The following is an 18,383-nucleotide window of genomic DNA, read 5'->3' as shown; positions in this document are numbered from 1 at the left end:
AAGCAATTAGTAAAGAACTGCAATGTGCCACGTACTGTGCCATGCAAAAACAAAGGGAAAAAATGATCCCTGATCTCAAGGATCTTATATTTCATTGATGGAGACAAGTACCTGTCAAAGAATATGCAGCCTAAATATGAAGTTAGTGTAATTTGGGGAGGAGAGGATTGAGAGGATCACTAAGTTATGGAGTCAGGAAATACTTGATGCAAAAAGATGATGCTTGAGATTTGTTTTTAAGGAACTGAGGAACTTTTGGATAGGGAGGGGAGTGTTTATGGAATAAATAATGCAAAATGGAGAAAAATAGAATTTCTTTTTCAACTCAGGATCAGTCATAGATAGGTTCCTTTCAGCTTTGAGATTTTTTTGAATTTTGCTGAACTTTATTTATTTTTTTAAAGCTTTTCATTTTCAAAACACATACATGGATAATTTTTCAACATTGACCCTAGCATAGTGTTTCAGATTTTCTCCTCTTTCCCCCTCCCCCCTCCCTTAAATTTAAAGCAAGCAATCCAATATATGTTTTGCATGTTAAAATATGCTAAATCCAATATGTATAAACATACTTATACAATTCTCTTGCTGCACAAGAAAAATCAGATCAAAAAGGAAAGTAAATGAGTAAGAAAAGAAAATCTGCTGAACTTTAGCAGATGATCTCATCAAGCTTCAATTTGTCCTGTCTTTGTTTTGCTAGCTTTTGTTAGTTGACTTAGACTGTTTCTATGACTTATGCTTGTGATTTGCTCTTCTTCAGATGATCTTCAGATCAGATAGCTAAGAGTATCACTTTATTTAGCAAATAGTATAAAAATGGAACATTTTGTAATTTTCTTATTTTTTCCACTTAGGACAAAATATCAGTGAAATTTTATTTGTCTAAAAGTTTACCAAATTTGTGCTTTTATTGACCGAGTTACTCTCTTCTGTTTCCATAAAGTATAATTTTAAGTGTACATTTTGTGTTTTTTAGATACCATTGTCTGGATATGGAGGAACAAGTAATCTCATTTTGGAAGAAGTTAAAAAACTCTCAGATAGTTACACGATCAGAATAAATGACCCAATACCTGGAAAAGAAAATAGAATTGTTTTCTCTGTGAGAAATACAGGTTCTCGAGCAGCCTATGTTAAAGCAATTTGTTTTAAGGACTCTCAAGCAAAAGTTGTTTTGGATCCTCAAGTGATGAGAATTTTGCCAAATAAGTTTGTGGTCAAGGAAAAAGCACAAGAAGTATGTATAATTTCCATATGAAAAACATAGTTCGTTTTCTTGATTTAGTTTTTTAAAAATCTTTTCAAGAGGCTTAAATTTTAAATTTAGATATTTAATAAGAGATTAAGCACACAAATAGATTATGTATTCACACATGAGTGAATAAATTTTTTAAAGTATTTATTAGGTGCTTACTCTGCTTTCAACACCTTTCATAAGTAGTGTAAATACAAATACAAAAATGAAGACAGTTCATTCTCTCAAGTTGTTGGGGATACTATTTCATATAGGATGTGATAAACAAGGGAAATGTATTTTTGGTATAAAAAAATTACAGGAATTGTTATTGGAGCCATAGAGGAGAGAAGAATTGATGTGCTTTTTCCAATTTCAGTGTCCAATTTAATTTTATAACGGTTTCAGAGAAATAACATGGGAGAGAGGATTGATGAAAAGATGATTAAGGATTCTGAGAAGGAATGAACCACTCACTAAATAAGGACATTGGGGACCTTAGGATTAGGATCCTGGAGCTTGGAGGTTAAATCCTTCAGAGCAAGACAGCTAGGGAGAAGATGTCTGGAACATACCTGGAAACATTTATCATTTGTATTCAATGAAAAATATAATGTTACCTAATGAGCATTAGAAAGTTGAATATTTTTAAAGGGAAATAAATGACACAAGAAAATTATTTTTAAAAGGGCCTATTTTTCTTGTAATCAGATTATCACTTTAATATATACTCCAACTGAAAAGGAAAAAAATTGTCAAGCTACATCATTATTGTCAACAATATATTTCTTTGGTGGAGATGAAATATCGAGGCAGCAGTATCGAAGGTTGGTAAAAGTTTTTTATCTTATGGTCATTTATTTATTTTGTTGGGGGCATTTGGGATTAAGTGACTTGCCCAAGGTCACACAGCTAGTTGCCTTAACTGTCTGAGGGCAGATTTGATCTCTTGACTTAAGGATCAACACTATTCACTGCTCCATGTAATTGGGCCAATTAAGAGAGGGAGGAGCATCTTTGCTTCTCTTTTTCCCTCAGTGTGTGACCTCGAGCAAATCATTTTAATAACCTTTGTTTGCCTCTGTTTCATTAGCTGTAAAATGGAAATAATAATAGTACCTATATCACAGTGTTGTTGTGACTCTCAAATAAAATAATACTTTAAAGTGGCTTAGTACAGTGCCTGGCACATATTTAGTTAGGCATCATAAAAATATTTACTCCTATCCATCTTTAGCCCTTAGTGCTCTTCTCTTTTCTACCAGCCCAAACTCAAAACTGCTAAATTTTTCCTGACTACTATTTACCTCTTTTCATTCCTGAATGCTCATCTATGTGCTGATTTGATTATTTTTTTAAAGATGTTTAGTTATTTTTAAGTTTATTAATTTTTAATTGTGTGAATGAAGTTTAGCTTTCAGGGGGTATTACAGTTGAAAAATAAAAATACAAATTAATCTTGATATGGAATATGTAGTCAGAATTTAAGGGGAACCTTAAAATTCCTTGAATCTTTGTATCTGCTTTATTTGCTTGCTTTAAATAGTGATCCAATCAGCTCTTTCATAGCACTTTGAAATTTATGAAATTTTATAAAAATACATAAAATCAGTATTGTGATTACATATAGCAATTCATCTGAGGGCAAAAAACCCAAAAACTTTCTCATGATACCATCAGCACTCCTTCCTATTCACTTAATACTTGTTCCTTCTAAGCATATATTTGGTTTCTCCCCTTGAACCTTGATTTTATTGTTATAGTAAACTCTTCCTTTCATATTTATTCCATCTTTTTTGCAACCATAAAAACTTGACTCTTTGACAAACACACTACATTACCTGACTACCCATTTTATATTAGGTATTCTTGTCTACTCTTACACACTAGGCCAGGAGAAATATTAGGTACATTTCTTGCTCTTCAGTACCACTATCAGGTCTTCCTTTTGCTACCCTCACTCAGTGATCTTTCCTACTTTTCATCCTATCATATTTCTTATAGTCATATCTCTGACCTCTCTCCTCGCTTTTCCTGATTTTGCATGGAGTTTATTGTGCCTGACTTCTCCCTGATCTCTGAAAGGACTTAAGTATCTATGTACTTTGTTATACTCTCAGAGTTCCATCTTACTCCACTCTAGCCACTGGTTTTTGTTTGTGATATTCTTTATATTATCTCCTATAAAAATTGCTCTTTGTGATCCAGAACTTAAATTTCTTTTTCTAGTATGTTATTGATTTCAGTATATTACACATTTTTAAAGTAAACTTTTTCTAGTATGTTATTGATTTCAGTATATTACACATTTTTAAAGTAAACTTATTTCTTTTCTTCATTTTTTATGTATGTCATGACATGTGTATAACTAGTCAAGAATGTGCTTCAAAATATGAATATGTTAAACATGTATCTTATCTAAAATCTTTTCACAGAGCTCTGTTACATAAGCCAGATGTGATAGAACAACTACTTCCAGAACATAGCTTGCTGAAGAACATTTGCTTTGATGAAACATTTCAAGATGAGCAACTAATAACTGAAGGTAGGCACTTTTCAATATCTTAAGATCTTGTTTGCTGTTTTTAACACTATTTAAAGTCAGCAAGTTTTGCTTAAATCTTGCCGTATTTTTAAAGTTTTATAGATCTGATTTATAGCTGTTCCTATGTATATTTTATTATTGTTTACAAAAGTGAAGAAAAGGATAATGTTTACTAGCTAAGAAATTTAGACTTAATTTTTCTTATTCCAAAAATCTTTCTGTCATGCTTACAGAAATTCCCATTAATTTTTGGGATTCTCTTTAGGCTGTGCCCATACTGTCAAAAGGAGCAACAGAATAATGCCTGGTTACTTGACTTTTAGTTCATTAAGTTCATTAAGTCTAGAGAGCCCATCTAGCACAAGCCTGCATTTTACAGATAGAGTTGAGGCTTGGAGAGATAGGATGACTTGCCCAAGGATTGCTTGGCTGTTTCTTTAGTATAATTTTAAACAAATTAGTTTAATTTAAATTTAAATTAATTTAAATTTAAATTAGTATAATTTTAAACAAAGAACTTGAATATTTCAGTCATTTTTGGACATACTAAGAACCAGTGTGTGCTCTCAACTAACTTATTTTGTTTATTGTTATACTTGATCGCTATATATTTTATCTTCTATAATAGAATGTGAGTTTTTTTAGAGAAAGGGACTGGGTTTTTTTTGCCTCTATCTCTATTTCTAGCATGTTTGTTCACTCCAAAGATAAGGCACAGTTACTTTTGGGAGGTAATTAAAAAACTATTAAATCCACAGAATTTTAAATTTGAGACCTTATAATCCATTTCAAGAATTTGAAATCTGGTGGGCAGTACATTTGAAAGTTTTTAATCATGGGGTCATATGATCAAGTGGTAGATGAAAAGAGTAGAGATTAGCAATTGCTATAGTTTTTGAGGTGATAGAAAGATTTGAACTAAAATGAAGATTATTGGGGATGAAGTAGATTAAATAAATTCACTTCATTTTAAAGCATTTACTTTGTATGTTGTATTTTTTAGGCTCTGAGAGATTTCAAAGGAAGATCTTGAATGATAGGTGTGTGGGAGATGAAAAATTTAAGTAGATATTGTGATGTTCTTTTGTTAATAGATGGTTGGTAGGCAGAAGTAAAGGAGCCAATGGAGAGGGAAATTGAAGATACTGGAATAAAACAGGATAAATTTATAGTTCAGGGTATTCAAGACAATAAAAAGTATGAACCAATATCTGAAAGATTATGTAAAACAGAAAAGGACAAATGCTCCAATTTTTTTAAAAAGGGAAAAGTACAGAATTCGCAAAATGGAGGCCAATGAACTTGACTTTAATTCCTAGAAAGAACTTAGAATGGATCATTAAGATGTTGGCAAATGTAGATAAGAAAGCTATTACATGGTTTCCTCAAGCAAGAATGACATCATTTCCTTTTTAGTTAGGATTATCAAAGTAGTAGTTAGTTAAGTAGGATACAGTGATTAGAGTTTACCTAAATTTTAGCAGAGCTTGTAATAAAGTGTCTTACACTATGCTTGTGAAGAAGATGGAAAAATATGGAATAGAACATAATAAAGCTTGAAACCATTTGTTGTGTTTTCAGTAGGTTTTACCACATGTTGAACTATATATCTTAATTTTGTTCTATCCAATCAGGCAGTTTATATAGTCAGTCTTTTGGGAGAAATAAGCAAACTAGAAACAGTGAGCTTAAATGAATTGTGTTTTCATAGAATACACACATTATTTCTCTTTTGCCTATTTTGGGGGGCAGAAGTTAGGGAAATGATAGAAATTTGAATTATGTGGGTTGTAATGGGCTAATTATGAACCATAACTTTTGTTGCCTAACATATAATGAACTAGATTTGTTACATTATCAGATTTATATTTGCTGGGGTTATAATATGGTTCTTCTGTTCAGTGTATTTGACCTACTGTCCTGAGTAGTATTTAGTAGTTACAACTAATCAGTACTATTAATCACCAAAAACCTAATAATGTTCCTCAATCTAAGAAAATAACTTTGACAAAAGGATAAATATCTCCTAAGCAATTTATAGATATCTGTTTTTTGCTTTGCTCTTGTGTGAAAATTTGTATGTATCACCTAATCTTTTTCTGTTTCAGTGTGTGATCTTCCTGAACAGCCAAATGATGATGTCCAGAGCTTTTATGGAAACATGCATAAGATTATTCTTTCTGTGATTGGTGACTTTACTGATACAAGTTCTAATCTTAATTCTCTTCAGAATTGTTTACAACACATCTTAGCTTCTAACAGGTATGAGTATAAATTCTTTTATTGAATTTAAAATTATCTTTATCAGATAATGAATTTGTATAGTATTATCTTGTACTTAGGAACTTTCAAAAAACTTAATTGAATGGGCTTCTAATGATAAAAAGTAGTTCAGTTTGGTAAAGTTGATTAGATTCTATTAATTATGTATGATACACAGTGGAGAGCTGTACGTAGATAATACTATATAGGGTGTAATTACAAGAGAAAGGAAAGAATCCATCTCCTTCCATGAAAATGGAGTTTAAGGAGAGTTAGGGATATAATAAAGTATCAGGTAGAACAGGGCCTCTTAAAAGTATTCCATTCACAAACCAAATCTGAGCTGAGATGTTTCTGGCACCTTCATACATATGCAGTGCATTATGTATGTTAGGTGTTCAGAACCAAGGATGCATTGAAGTTGCGTTTTGCAACATGAGCCAGAAACATCTCAGTCATTATACATTTGGTTTTAGATTAATTTTTGATCATTGCTTTCAGAAGCCTTTTACTGTTGCTAATTTTTTGTCCATATTCTGTTACACAACCCCACAGTGGGTTGCAACCCACAGTTTAAAAAGCTTTGAGGTGGAGGACTAGCAGCATCTGATTAATGTACAATTGGAATTCTCTTGCATGAAAAAAAATCCCCATTTTCCAAGAATACTGAGACTGTATGTTAATTTTAGATTCTGTTTAATTTTTCCTTCTAGGATTTTTTTTTTACAACATATGTAATAAAGAGCATAATCTTTGATGTAAGGTGTTACTCCATTGTACATTAATTATGGATAAAAGGGAATGCTATTTTAATACCTTGATTTTTTTTCAGATTCATTCCTTTTAATTAGAAAAGGAAAATGTTCTTGATTTAATCTTGGAGAAAATGGATTTAAATTCAATGTATAGTGATGAATATACCATGCCCTTTGGGCAGGTTATTTAATTTCTCTATTGGGCTTCAAGTTTCTTCCTATGTTTAAAAAAAAAAAAAAAAAGTACATTAAATTACCTGTAAGGTCCTCTCTACATCTTTGCAGTATGGGAAAATTATAGTAGCTATACAATAGCTTTCTGACGTTAAGAAAATTTCAATGATAAATATCTGTCGTATGTACTTATATTCAATTGAAGTCCTCTACTTGTGCTTTATTATGATTTTTATATTTGAATGTTTTATCTGGTCTCTACTTAGTTAGGTTGAGATTTCCACTAATTTTCCCACAATTCCAGTGGCTTATTGTCTCATTTTTCATAATCTAAATTGGTAACAGTCACATCTGCTGTATTAGTGTGAAATTGGGGCAGCTTTCTTTTCAAAAAGATTTCTGCCTTTGTTTTTGCAAGCACAACAATTGAGAAAAAACAGTTTTATCTTCTCCACTGTGCAGTGGAAGAAATCAATTCATTTCCAAATACCAGAGGTTCTTGACAGTTCTTCCAAGTACTTGTTACTGCACTGTTTCCTATAAAGCCTTATTAAGAAATGTTCTGATTCTGCAGCCTTCCCAAGTTTGTTGCCAGATACTAAATTTCTTAACCAGAGCAGTTAACTTAATTCTTAATTAGGCATGAAGGATTTTTGTTTGTTTGTTTATTGATAGATTATCTCCGCTACATATTTAAAATTATTTTGTACAGCTTACTCTTCAGGCCCCAGTTGTTCAAATGGAGATAATGCTTATTCTAACTACTTTTCTCAGTTTTGTGTGCAAAATGTTTTATAAACTATAAACTACAATGCTTACTACTATTATTTCCATTAATAATTGCTATTTGTTCTATTACTAGAACGTACTAATGATGGATATTTTTATTAAGAACTTGTGTATTGTATCTTTAAACTAGGAATTATGATATATTACACAACAAGAATGAAAACTTAAGAATATTGACAGGCTTTTGATAATAACTTTATTTTAAATAATAATTGCTTTACATTAGGAAAAGTGAACTCTTCATCATTTTCTTGTAGTGTGTGTACACACTTAAGTGTAGCTTCCTAAGTGAATTATCCTGAATCCAATAAATATTATCTTGGTTTCACTGTAAATTTTGTTGACTAAATTGTCTTAGTATCTTATTTTCACTTAAAAAGAAAAAAAATTGAGGGAATTAGCCTGAAGTCACATTTGGGATTTTCAGAACTTAGGTCACCATTCTAAACAGAGAGGAAAGTGTGTAATGTAGCCTTAGTCATCTGACACCAGGAATGTGTTGTCTTCTCCTAAAAGTTAAAACCAAAAAGAAAATTCTTTTCATTACAGGATACTCATTAGTCAAAGTTTCTGTTATGAACTTTGACCTATGAAGCACACCTGTTAAAATGTTTTAAATTTGAACTGTTATAAATGTGAATTATCACCTTATTAAAACATGCTTTTAATGACTTTAATTTTTTGTTTTGTCTAACAGCACTATAAGAGGTAAAATATGTCAACTGATGCATTTTTTTTCTCCTTTTTTCCATCCTCCTCCCACTCTCCCCCACCCCCCTTCTTTGTAATTCTTAATTCCTAAAGCAAATCCAGAAATTCTGAGAAACATATCAACAATGTTTCTTTGGATGTTCTTCCAGTTAAAGGACCTCAAGGTTCTCCCCTTTCTTCACAAGGTGCTGCTGAAACAGCTCAAAACACAGTAGTTTTTCAACAAACATGGTCTGTTCAACCTGAGCACTTAATTCTGAAAGTTTGTGAGTATATCAAAATTATTTATCCGGCAGGTTATAGAATATTGTATCTTCTTTGCTTCATTTTGCTCTGCATGTATATGCTTATTTTGACTGGGTTAAATTAGGTGTTTATTATTTTCTAGAGCTTTCCTAGCCCTCCAATTTTTATATATTTTTGATCATAGCATTCCTTTCTATTTGTTGTTTGATGGAATGACATAGTAGATTGTAATCTTCCAGTCCCTTCTAAGTCCCTATGAATTCTCACCTTTCTTCAAGTTTTCAGACATTGGCAATATATTTCATATTTAGCTTTAGATATGAAATCTTCATGTTTGTAAATAACAACACTTTGGGCCACTGAAATATTTAGCTGTGGTATTTCTAGAGGAAATAATACAATATGAGAATCTTTACATTTCTTATTAAAACTGCCCTTTATTATCAATTTGCTATTGCCATATTTGTTCCCAAGGAAATTAGTAATCTATACCTCAATTTGATTTTTTGATTTGGCCACAATAGAGGAGTGGAATAAAATGGCATTTTCCCTATTGGTATAATTAATTGTACAGTTAAATTTTATTAGCATTGATATTTAAGAATTTTTAAAATGCTCAGATTAAGTACTTAATAATATTTCCTTTATTTTTTATACACTAGGTGGCATGACAAAAACTACTGGACATTTACATATTTTAAATAATTCTGTTAGGTCATTGAAATTTGAACTCTCTTGGCCAGCTCATTGTCTCACAATAACACCACAGCATGGAGTTATTGACCCAGAGTACGTAAGACTTTGGTTTTAAATTCCATTTGAATGTTTAATGTTTAGATGGCGTGTTTTCATAATCCATAATAGTTTTCACACTGTTATTTTAAGTTGACCAAAGAAAGTATCTCTTCATTACTTTGCTGACAGTAAATGCAATTAATGTCTGAGGATAGTAGATTTTATATAATTTCACCTTTTTTTGTAGATGAAATTAGACCTTTTTTGTAGATGAATGAATGAAAAGCATTTATCAGGTATATCAAATACTGTTTTTCAAGTGCTGAGAGGAGAGAAAAAGGTGTAGATACTGCTTGTCTTAAAGCACATCCTAATTGAGATTAATAAAAGAAAATTCAGCTTCAGGGCAGATAGAAAGACCCAGAAATCGTGATGGTATTTCTGAGCCATAAATTCCAGGGGTTCTTTGGCTACATCAAAAGCTCAGTGTTGGAGCATAGAAGTAAGGCAAGTGTAAACTCCTGGGTGACATTAGGAAGTGATGTGAGAGCAGATAGTAAGACTTCGTGTTTCTCTCTCACACAGGAAGAAATTAATGATCCCATCTTATCTAAGCCTTATGAGTAATCATTTAGCCCGTATAGGTTCTAGGCAACCTGTAACCCAGAGAGAGATAGTAAGTAGCAAAAGGAATCGCTGGAATGGGTTTGGTTGCTTGAATTTGTTACTACCTTTGGTAGATTGAGCTTCTTAGTGAATCTTACTGAGACTTTTTTAATGTCAACTTCAATAGACAGAAGACAAAAGATTTCTTGGATAAAGCCTTTAGAATCTAAAAAGTGAAAAGGATCCCAGAGATTAAGATCCACCTGTACCTGATGAGGAATGCCTTTTTTATTAGCCTCTAAATCAGGGGTTCTCAAACTATGGCCCGCGGGCCAGATGCAGCCCGCTGAGGATGTTTATACGGCCCGCTGGATTATGGCAAATGGGCTGAAGGGAGAGTCAGTGTGAGTTTTTGTTTTTACTATAGTCCGGCCCTCCCACAATCTGAGGGACAGTGAACTGGCCCCCTATCTAAAAATTTTGAGGACCACTGCTCTAAATGGTCATCTGGTCACTGCTTAAATAAATCTAGGGAAAGGCACTACTTTTTGCATTGCTGAAGTTTTCTTAATATCTAACATATCCATGCCTCTGTACTTCCACGTTGGGGGCCAAACAGAGCAAATCTTAATTCTTTCATGAAAGGAGTATTTCAAAAGCTGTAAGAAAGATAATCCCAGAAAAATGTCCCTAGTTTCTCAAGATTTGGTCACTACAGTCCTTGACACTGTCAAATGGTTTGATATCATAAAAAGAGATATGACTTTATCTTCTCTTTTGTGTAGCTTTCACATTGCTCCTTCCCTCCACCCCTCCTGGATGAGAAAGTCACCTCTTTGAGTTAGTCTTGCTTTTGACACCTATATCCCCACCCAGTTATTTCTATTTTATGAATGCTTTTCCATTCATTCTGCACTATGTTCTACTATTCAAGTACATGATAACTTGAATGAGTTGAATGCTGTTGTTTTCCTGGTTTTCTTTTTTCTGCTTACCACTTTTCTTCATTAGTCAAAAGATCAGATATTCATTGATGAGAAAATAGATTTATAGAACTGTTTGGGACTGGCTGATGAATGGGTTAAAAGAAAGAAAGTAAATAGAAACTAATTTTTAGTTTAAGAGATCTTAGTTGAGGGAAAAGGAAAACTTCATAGGGGAGGTGATGTCTGAATAGAGGCTCGTGAAAAGAAGATAAGGATACTGAGAGAAAAAGAGTAAGGAGTTGGAGCATGTTTTTTGGCATGATGAACGTTCTTTACAAATGCAAGGAAAGAAGAGATGCCAAATCTTTTAGTTCAGTTTCTTCAATAATTTGTTTAATTCTATATTTGATTTTTTGTTAGATTTTTTCAAAATAGAAGACATTGACATCTCTTACTCTTATTAATGTTTCTGGCTTCATGTAATTCAGATAATTTTTCCTTTGTGATCTTAGATGCTAAGGCTTTTTGAATATCTAAGTTTAATGATGATCTTTGTTTGGTTCTTTTTAGCATAATGTCATTCTTTTGAATAATCTCTTTTGTTGTGAATCTAACTTTGCTTTTTTTGAGAAATGATTGCATCTCCTGCTTTTATATTCACCTGATGCATAGTAAATTTTATTTTAGTTCTTCACTATTATTCTTTGTATTTTAAATGTGTTTCTTTTACGCAACTGATTGTTGGGGTTTTTCCCTCCCTTATTCTATTTGCCACTTTTTTTGATAAATTATATTACTTAATCCATTCACATTTAAAATTATGAAAGTTGGGGGCAGCTAGGTGGCGAAGTGGATACAGCACCAGCCCTGAATTCAGGAGGTCCTAAGTTCAAATGTGGTCTCAGACACTTAACACTTCCTAGCTGTGTGACCCTGGGCAAGTCACTTAACCCCAGCCTCAGGGGAAAAAAAATAAATAAAAAATGAATAAAAATAAAAATTATGAAAGTTAAGTTGATATTTTTCCTTATTTGTCTCTAATGTGATTTTTAAAATTAGTATTTTGGGGGTGGGGAGAAGGAGGGGGAAAATTGTAACAAAAGATTTTGCAATTTCAGTGCTTAAAAATTACCCATGCTTATATCTTGTAAATAAAAAGCTATAATAAAAAAATAAAATTAGTATTTCTCCTTTTTCTCTCTAAAGATAATACTTTGTATCTATTCTTACTAGCTTTCTTCCCTTCACTCTTAAGGCTTCTACTTTTTTTTTTTTTTTTTAAACCCCTTTCCATAGTTTTGGAATTTTACTCCAAAAATCCCCCTTCTACTCCTCCTCTTCAATTTAGATTGACTGTTTTAAATTTTAATTGTGCCTTTTTCTAAAAAGGAGTTTTTGTTCCAATTCTCTTGATTCCTTTTCTTACCTTTTATTCATGGAGCTTATGTTTATTCTTTTTTTTTTTTTTTTTTACTCTGTATTAAGGAATTAAAGTTTTTAAGGTACCTATTTTGAGTTCTTTCTTCTAAATAGTTTGTATTAAATTGCCATATAGGTTTTATCCCTTGTCCCGTTTTTCCTCTGTCTCACTCTTTGAAATACTAGTTCCTCCAGAGTAATAGAGAAGAGAGAAGTTTTAGTTCCTGGAAGGAATTTTACAGTTCATAATTGTGCAATTCATTATTACCCTTTGCTTCTGCCATGATCATTTTTTTTTTTCTTTCTTTTTGGATTCATGCCTTTCTACCTTTCTTGGTTTGATTTGCCCCTGTTCTTGAAACAGGAGGATTGGTCTCCCAAAACATTAAATCCCTGCAGATTATATTCATTCTAAATCACTTGTCTCCATTTATAAAATATTTCTTTTTTCCATGGAGTCATTCTTCAGTGGGATACACTCCTGTAATACTGGAGAAACTGAGGCAAGATAGAGATTAGAGAGTATTTAATATTTTATTTGAAAGGGAGAGATTTACTGGGACCAAATGGATCCATGGTTTCGTCCCAGGGCTGAATGAGACTATTGTCTCCAAGAATCCAGCATCAAAGTGAGTTCTCAATGATATATATATGTGGCTCAGAGGCAGGGGCGGAGTCAGAGTGGGAATGGGACTCTGACAGGGTGGGAGGAGGCATTCTGATACTCTAAAATATAAGATCTTTTATCCTTATCATATATTCTGATGGTTAAGAGGGAAGGGTAGTTGAGCAGAACAATTATAAATTGAGGCAGATTTCAGGGAAACCGAGGCAGGACAATTTAGAGAAACTGAGTCAGGATAATAAAAGAGAACTGTGACATAACACTCCTACCCCTGTAACAAGATTTCCTCTTTTCTTAATCTTCCTTTTTAAATCTTGACTTTTTTCTCTTTGCTTGTTCTCCCAGATTCTTTTTTTAAAAATTTTAATATTTTTATTTTTCCCCAGTTAACATGTAAGGCAATTTTTTATGTTTCTTTTAAAAACTTTTGAGTTTTATATTCTTGCCCTTCATCCCCAACCCCATCCCATCCCATTAAAGAAGGCACATGTGAAGTTATGCAAAACATTTTCATAATTCATATTGTGAAAGAAAACAAACTCCCCCTGCTTCGCCACAAAAAGACTCAAGAAAAATAAAGTTAAGAAAGAGTATGCTTTAATCTGTATTCAGACATAATCAGTTCTTTCTCTGGGTATGGAGAGCATTTTTCATCATAAATTCTTAGCATAGTCATGGATCATTGTTTTGCTAAGAGTAGCAAAATCATTCACTGCTGGTAATCCTACAACATTGCTATTACTTTGTATATAGTACATTTCACTTTGCTTGAGTTCATGGAGATCTTTTCAGGTTTTTTTCTAGACTATCCTACTTACCATTTCCATAGAACAATAGTATTCCACCTTTATTATATGCCACAATTTATTCAGCCATTCCCCAATTGATAGGCATCCCCTCAGTTTTCAATTCTTTGTCCTGAGAAGAGAGCTGCTATAAACATTTTTGTACATATAAGTTCTTTTTTTTTTTTTATAATCTCTTCTGGCACTCATGTCTAGTAGTGATATTGTTAGGTCAGAAGATATGCATGATTTTACAGCCTTTTACAGCCTTTTGGGCAAAGTTCATATATTTTGTCATTTATAAATTGGGGAATGGTTATTTTTTTAAATAAATTTGACTCAGTTTCTATAGCATTGAGAAATGAGGCTTTGATCAGAGAAGCTTGCTTCAAAATTCTTTTCATAATTACTCTTGATAATTATTTCCCCCTGTTTATTCTGTTCTTTCTTTTCACCCTGATTCTCATCAATAGTGTTTTGCTACTGATCATACCTCTCCCAGTATGCCTTCTCTTCTATCACCCTCCCATCTCCTTTCCCTCCTGCTTTCGTTTAGGGTAAGATAGATATCTATACCCAATTGAGTGTGTATGTTATTTCCTCTGAACCAATTCTGATGAGACTTAATAAGGTTCTTCCCTTCCATTGCACTTCCTCTTCCCCTGAATTATATATGGATATGCCTCCTTTATGGCTGATAATTTAAATCATTCCACCTCTCTCTTCCCTATTCTCTCAGTACATTCCTTTTAGCCCTTAGTTGTTTTTTTTAAAAGATATTATCCATTCATATTCAACCCCATATGTGCCTTCTGTCTATGTGTACTCCTAACTGCCATAATATTATATGAGAAAGTTGTGAGTTACAAATATCATTTTCCCATATAAGAATATAAACAGATAAACTTAATATTAAGTATCTTATGATATTACTTTCCTGATTATGTCTTTATGCTTCTCCTGAATCCTGTTTTTGAAAATCAAATTTTCTATTCAGCATCTGGTTTTTTCATCATGAATGCTTGAAAATCTTCTGTTTTATTGAATGTCTACTTTTTCCTGTGAAGGATTTTACTCAGTTTTGCTGAGTGGGTGATTCTTGTCTCCATTGTTTTCCAGAATATCATATTCCAAGCTATCTAGTCCTTTAATGTAAGAGCTGCTAAATCTTGTGTTATCCTGACTGTGCCTCCTCTGTATGTGAATTTTTTTCTGGATGCTTACAGTATTTTCTCTTTGATTTGGGACTTCCCAGAATTTGAATACAATATTCCAAGGAGTTTTCCTTTTGAGATTTCTTTCACAAATGATGGATGGATTCTTTCAATTTCTCTATACTCTCTCTGTGTTGGATATCAGGACAGTTTCCCTTGATAATTTCTTGAAAGGTGATAGTAAGGCTCTTTGATAGTGGTTTTCAAACACGTTAATAATTTTAAAATTCTTTCTCCTAGATCCAATTTCCAATTTATTTATTGATTTATTTTTCCCAATGGGATATTTCACATTGTTTTCTGTGTTTTTGTTCTTTTGGCTTTGCCTTATTGTATTTTGATTTCTCATAAAATCATTAACTTCCATTTGCTCAGTTCTAATATTTAAGGAATTATTATCCTCAATGAGCTTTTGTATCTCTTTTCCCATTTGGCCAATTTTGTGTATTAGATTAAGGTATGCTGCTCTTCATTAGTATTTTGTATATCTTCTTTCATTACTCTTAATTCTCTACTCAATTTTTCCTCTATCTTTTACTTGATTTTCTAAATTCCTTTAAAGCTTTTCCATGGTCTTGATACCAATTCTGATTTTCCTTGGAGGCTTTGGAGTAGGAGCTTTGGCTTTGTTATCATCTTCTGAGTGTGAGTTTTAAACCTCATTGTCATCATAATAACTTTTAGTGGTCCGAAACTTTTTAAAAAAATTTTTGCTCATTTTCCTAGTCTATTACTCAGCTTTAAACATTTTGTTCCCAAGCTTCAGGGGTTTTGTGCAAATGGTGTCAGAGATCCTTCTAGGGACCTGACCACAAGTACTCTTTTCTTCCCTGGAACTATGAGAAGTGTCCCCATTCCACTGGGGCTTTAAATTCTAGTATGCTAGAGTAGCAGAGTCCTTCCTCAGTGTTAGAGAGACCTCCTTTGAGCTGAGGCCTCAAGAAGCTGCAGATGCCACCACTGACCATGCCTACTCCTGGTTTGTTGGTTTCCAAAGTCCTCTCATCCTACAGACAAACCTTTCCTGTTGACCTGGGTGAAAAGATTTAGAAACCACTAATACTGCTGCTGATTAGAAGCCCAAGGCCCATTCAGGATTTGCTGGGCTTGGGCTGGGGTCTGGGCCAGGACTGGGGCTGTGTTTGTTTACCTTTCTTATGTTTCTGTTGTTTGTGTTAGAAAAAAAAGCAATTTTTTTCTTTCTACAAATGTTTTTATTGAAAATAAGTCTTTTCCATTAATAATTATGATCAATTTTCCAGGATTATATTACCTTGAATTGTGTCTTGGGCTTTGCTTTTTGAAACACATTGCTCTTTCCTGAAGCTTCTGCTGGATGCATAATAATTTTGTGTTATTCAAATTCCTTTTTCTTTATATTTGAAGATCTTTTTCTTGGTAACTAATAGAATTTCTCACCATTATATTTGTGAAATATTATCACTGTATAACTTGGAATTTGCAGCAAAAGATATTTTTCCCCCTACTTTTGTTGTATATAATTAAAAAATGTTATTTTAAAGAATTAGTCATTTCTTTGTTTTTTTTTTTTTTGAAGGTGTTTATCAAATGATTGATGAGATTGTATAAGTATTGAGTGAATAGTAGTAGTAGTAGTAATATTGATTGAAATTACTGATTTTTTTTTTTTTTTTTTTTTTTTTTTAGTTGCTATGAGGACAGTGAATATATAGTTTAAGCCAGTGCTTACCAAGATTAGGATTGTAATCCGTGTATATGCCATGGTTTTATTATATGATTATTGTTGTTATTATGTTAAACTTTTTTTGTATTTGAAATTCTTTTTATTTAGAAGTCGACTATTAATTTATGTAAGTCCTAATCCATCAATTGCCACAAAGCCCTCAGCAGTTCCATGGAGTGGTGTGATCTATATACATTGTGACAATGGACAAAAGGTAACTTGTAAAACTTTTATATTAGATCATTTTTTAATCAAAAATTGAATCTATTAACATGTGTTAGCTCCTATTTCCTAGTGAGGCTTTTAACAGTCATATGCTTCACTTTTAAATGGAAAAAGTACAGGAAAGGATATTAGTTTTAGTCTTTAATTACTACCATTTCTGTACACTTTCCAAGATTCCCCTCTCCCCCACAAAAGGCTTTGTATAAAAAAAGGAAAAACAAATTAAAAGGGTTTTTAAAGGGGGAAAAAATAATCAGTTCATCTATTAAATATCATTAGGCAATGAAACCTTTTTTCCATAAATAAATTTTCCAGATTTTATTGCCTTTATGAAAATCAGTTATTTTACTGTATTACAACCATTCCCTTCCAGATTACTTGGGGCTGTAGTGCTGTCTGCCCCATAATAAGTATCTCTGAATTCTTGTTTTCTTTTAAACAATTGTTTTGTCAATTTATTTACTGATTCTTCTCATATCATCATCCAGGCTGCTATTCTTACATAAGTAGAACATAGGGCTAAAGTGATCTTAAGACTAATCTAATCCATCCCCTAAATTGTGAATAAAGTGAAGTTTAGGTAAACTTCAACTTGTTCAATATCATGCAACTGCTTATGACAGAGTTAGATCTAGAAAAATTTTCTTGTTTAGTGTTTCTTGATGTAAAGCCCTGTTTCCTCCTCTTTTTTCCTCTTTCAACTGTTGTCTTGAGTCTAATTTAATACAGAACTTGAGTTTGTGAAGAGAAAACCAATAACCTAGTCTAATAAGATCATTATTTTTATGTGTGAAATTCAAGTTACTAAGTCAATAAATACTGACATAGATAGTGCTGTGTCTCATTAGCGGGAGACCAATTTTTTTTTTTTTAATGGGTTTTAAAAAATATATATTTCCATTGTCACTTCAGAGGCATATGTTTTTATATGTCAAGTTTGAATGTGTAAGTCAGAGTTTACTAGAGAATAACAAGATAGTTTCTTGGAGTCTGATTGGAATAGCACTAAATAATAGATTGGGATAGGGAGTATTGGTCATCTTTGATTATATTTGCTCGGCCTATCCAAGAGCACTTAATGTCTTTCCAATTATTTAAATCTGACTTTATTTTTGTGGCTAGTGTTTTGTAATTTTGCTCATATAAGTCCTGACTTTCCTTTGGTAGATATATTCCCAAATATTTTATACTATCGACAGTTATTTTGAATGGAATTTCTCTTTGTATCTCTTACTCTTGGATTGTGTTGGTAATGTATAAAAATGCTGAGGATTTATGTGGATTTATTTTGTATCCTGCAACTTTGCTAAAGTTCTGAATTATTTCTAATAGCTTTTTAGCAGAATCTTTGGGGTTCTCTAAGTATACCATCATGTCATCTGCAAAGAGTGATAGTTTGATTTCCTCATTACCTACTCTAATTC

General features: G+C 32.4%; 1 protein-coding gene across 1 annotated transcript in view; it reads left to right on the top strand.

Annotated features, from left to right (window-relative positions):
• The window catches only part of CEP192 (centrosomal protein 192), a 164,431-nt gene that overhangs the window by 124,610 nt on the left and 21,438 nt on the right, over positions 1-18,383 (top strand). Inside the window, exons 40-46 of the mRNA XM_074279226.1 lie at positions 980-1,240; positions 1,949-2,064; positions 3,673-3,782; positions 5,891-6,044; positions 8,567-8,739; positions 9,382-9,508; positions 16,843-16,948. Coding sequence (XP_074135327.1) covers positions 980-1,240; positions 1,949-2,064; positions 3,673-3,782; positions 5,891-6,044; positions 8,567-8,739; positions 9,382-9,508; positions 16,843-16,948 — 1,047 coding nt within the window. The remainder of the gene's footprint in view (positions 1-979; positions 1,241-1,948; positions 2,065-3,672; positions 3,783-5,890; positions 6,045-8,566; positions 8,740-9,381; positions 9,509-16,842; positions 16,949-18,383) is intronic.

The sequence above is a fragment of the Sminthopsis crassicaudata genome, chromosome 1 (assembly GCF_048593235.1).
Source record: "Sminthopsis crassicaudata isolate SCR6 chromosome 1, ASM4859323v1, whole genome shotgun sequence".
Classification (NCBI taxonomy): domain Eukaryota; kingdom Metazoa; phylum Chordata; class Mammalia; order Dasyuromorphia; family Dasyuridae; genus Sminthopsis; species Sminthopsis crassicaudata.
Note: the sequence above shows the minus strand (reverse complement) of the source record. Positions and strands in the feature narration are given on the sequence as shown.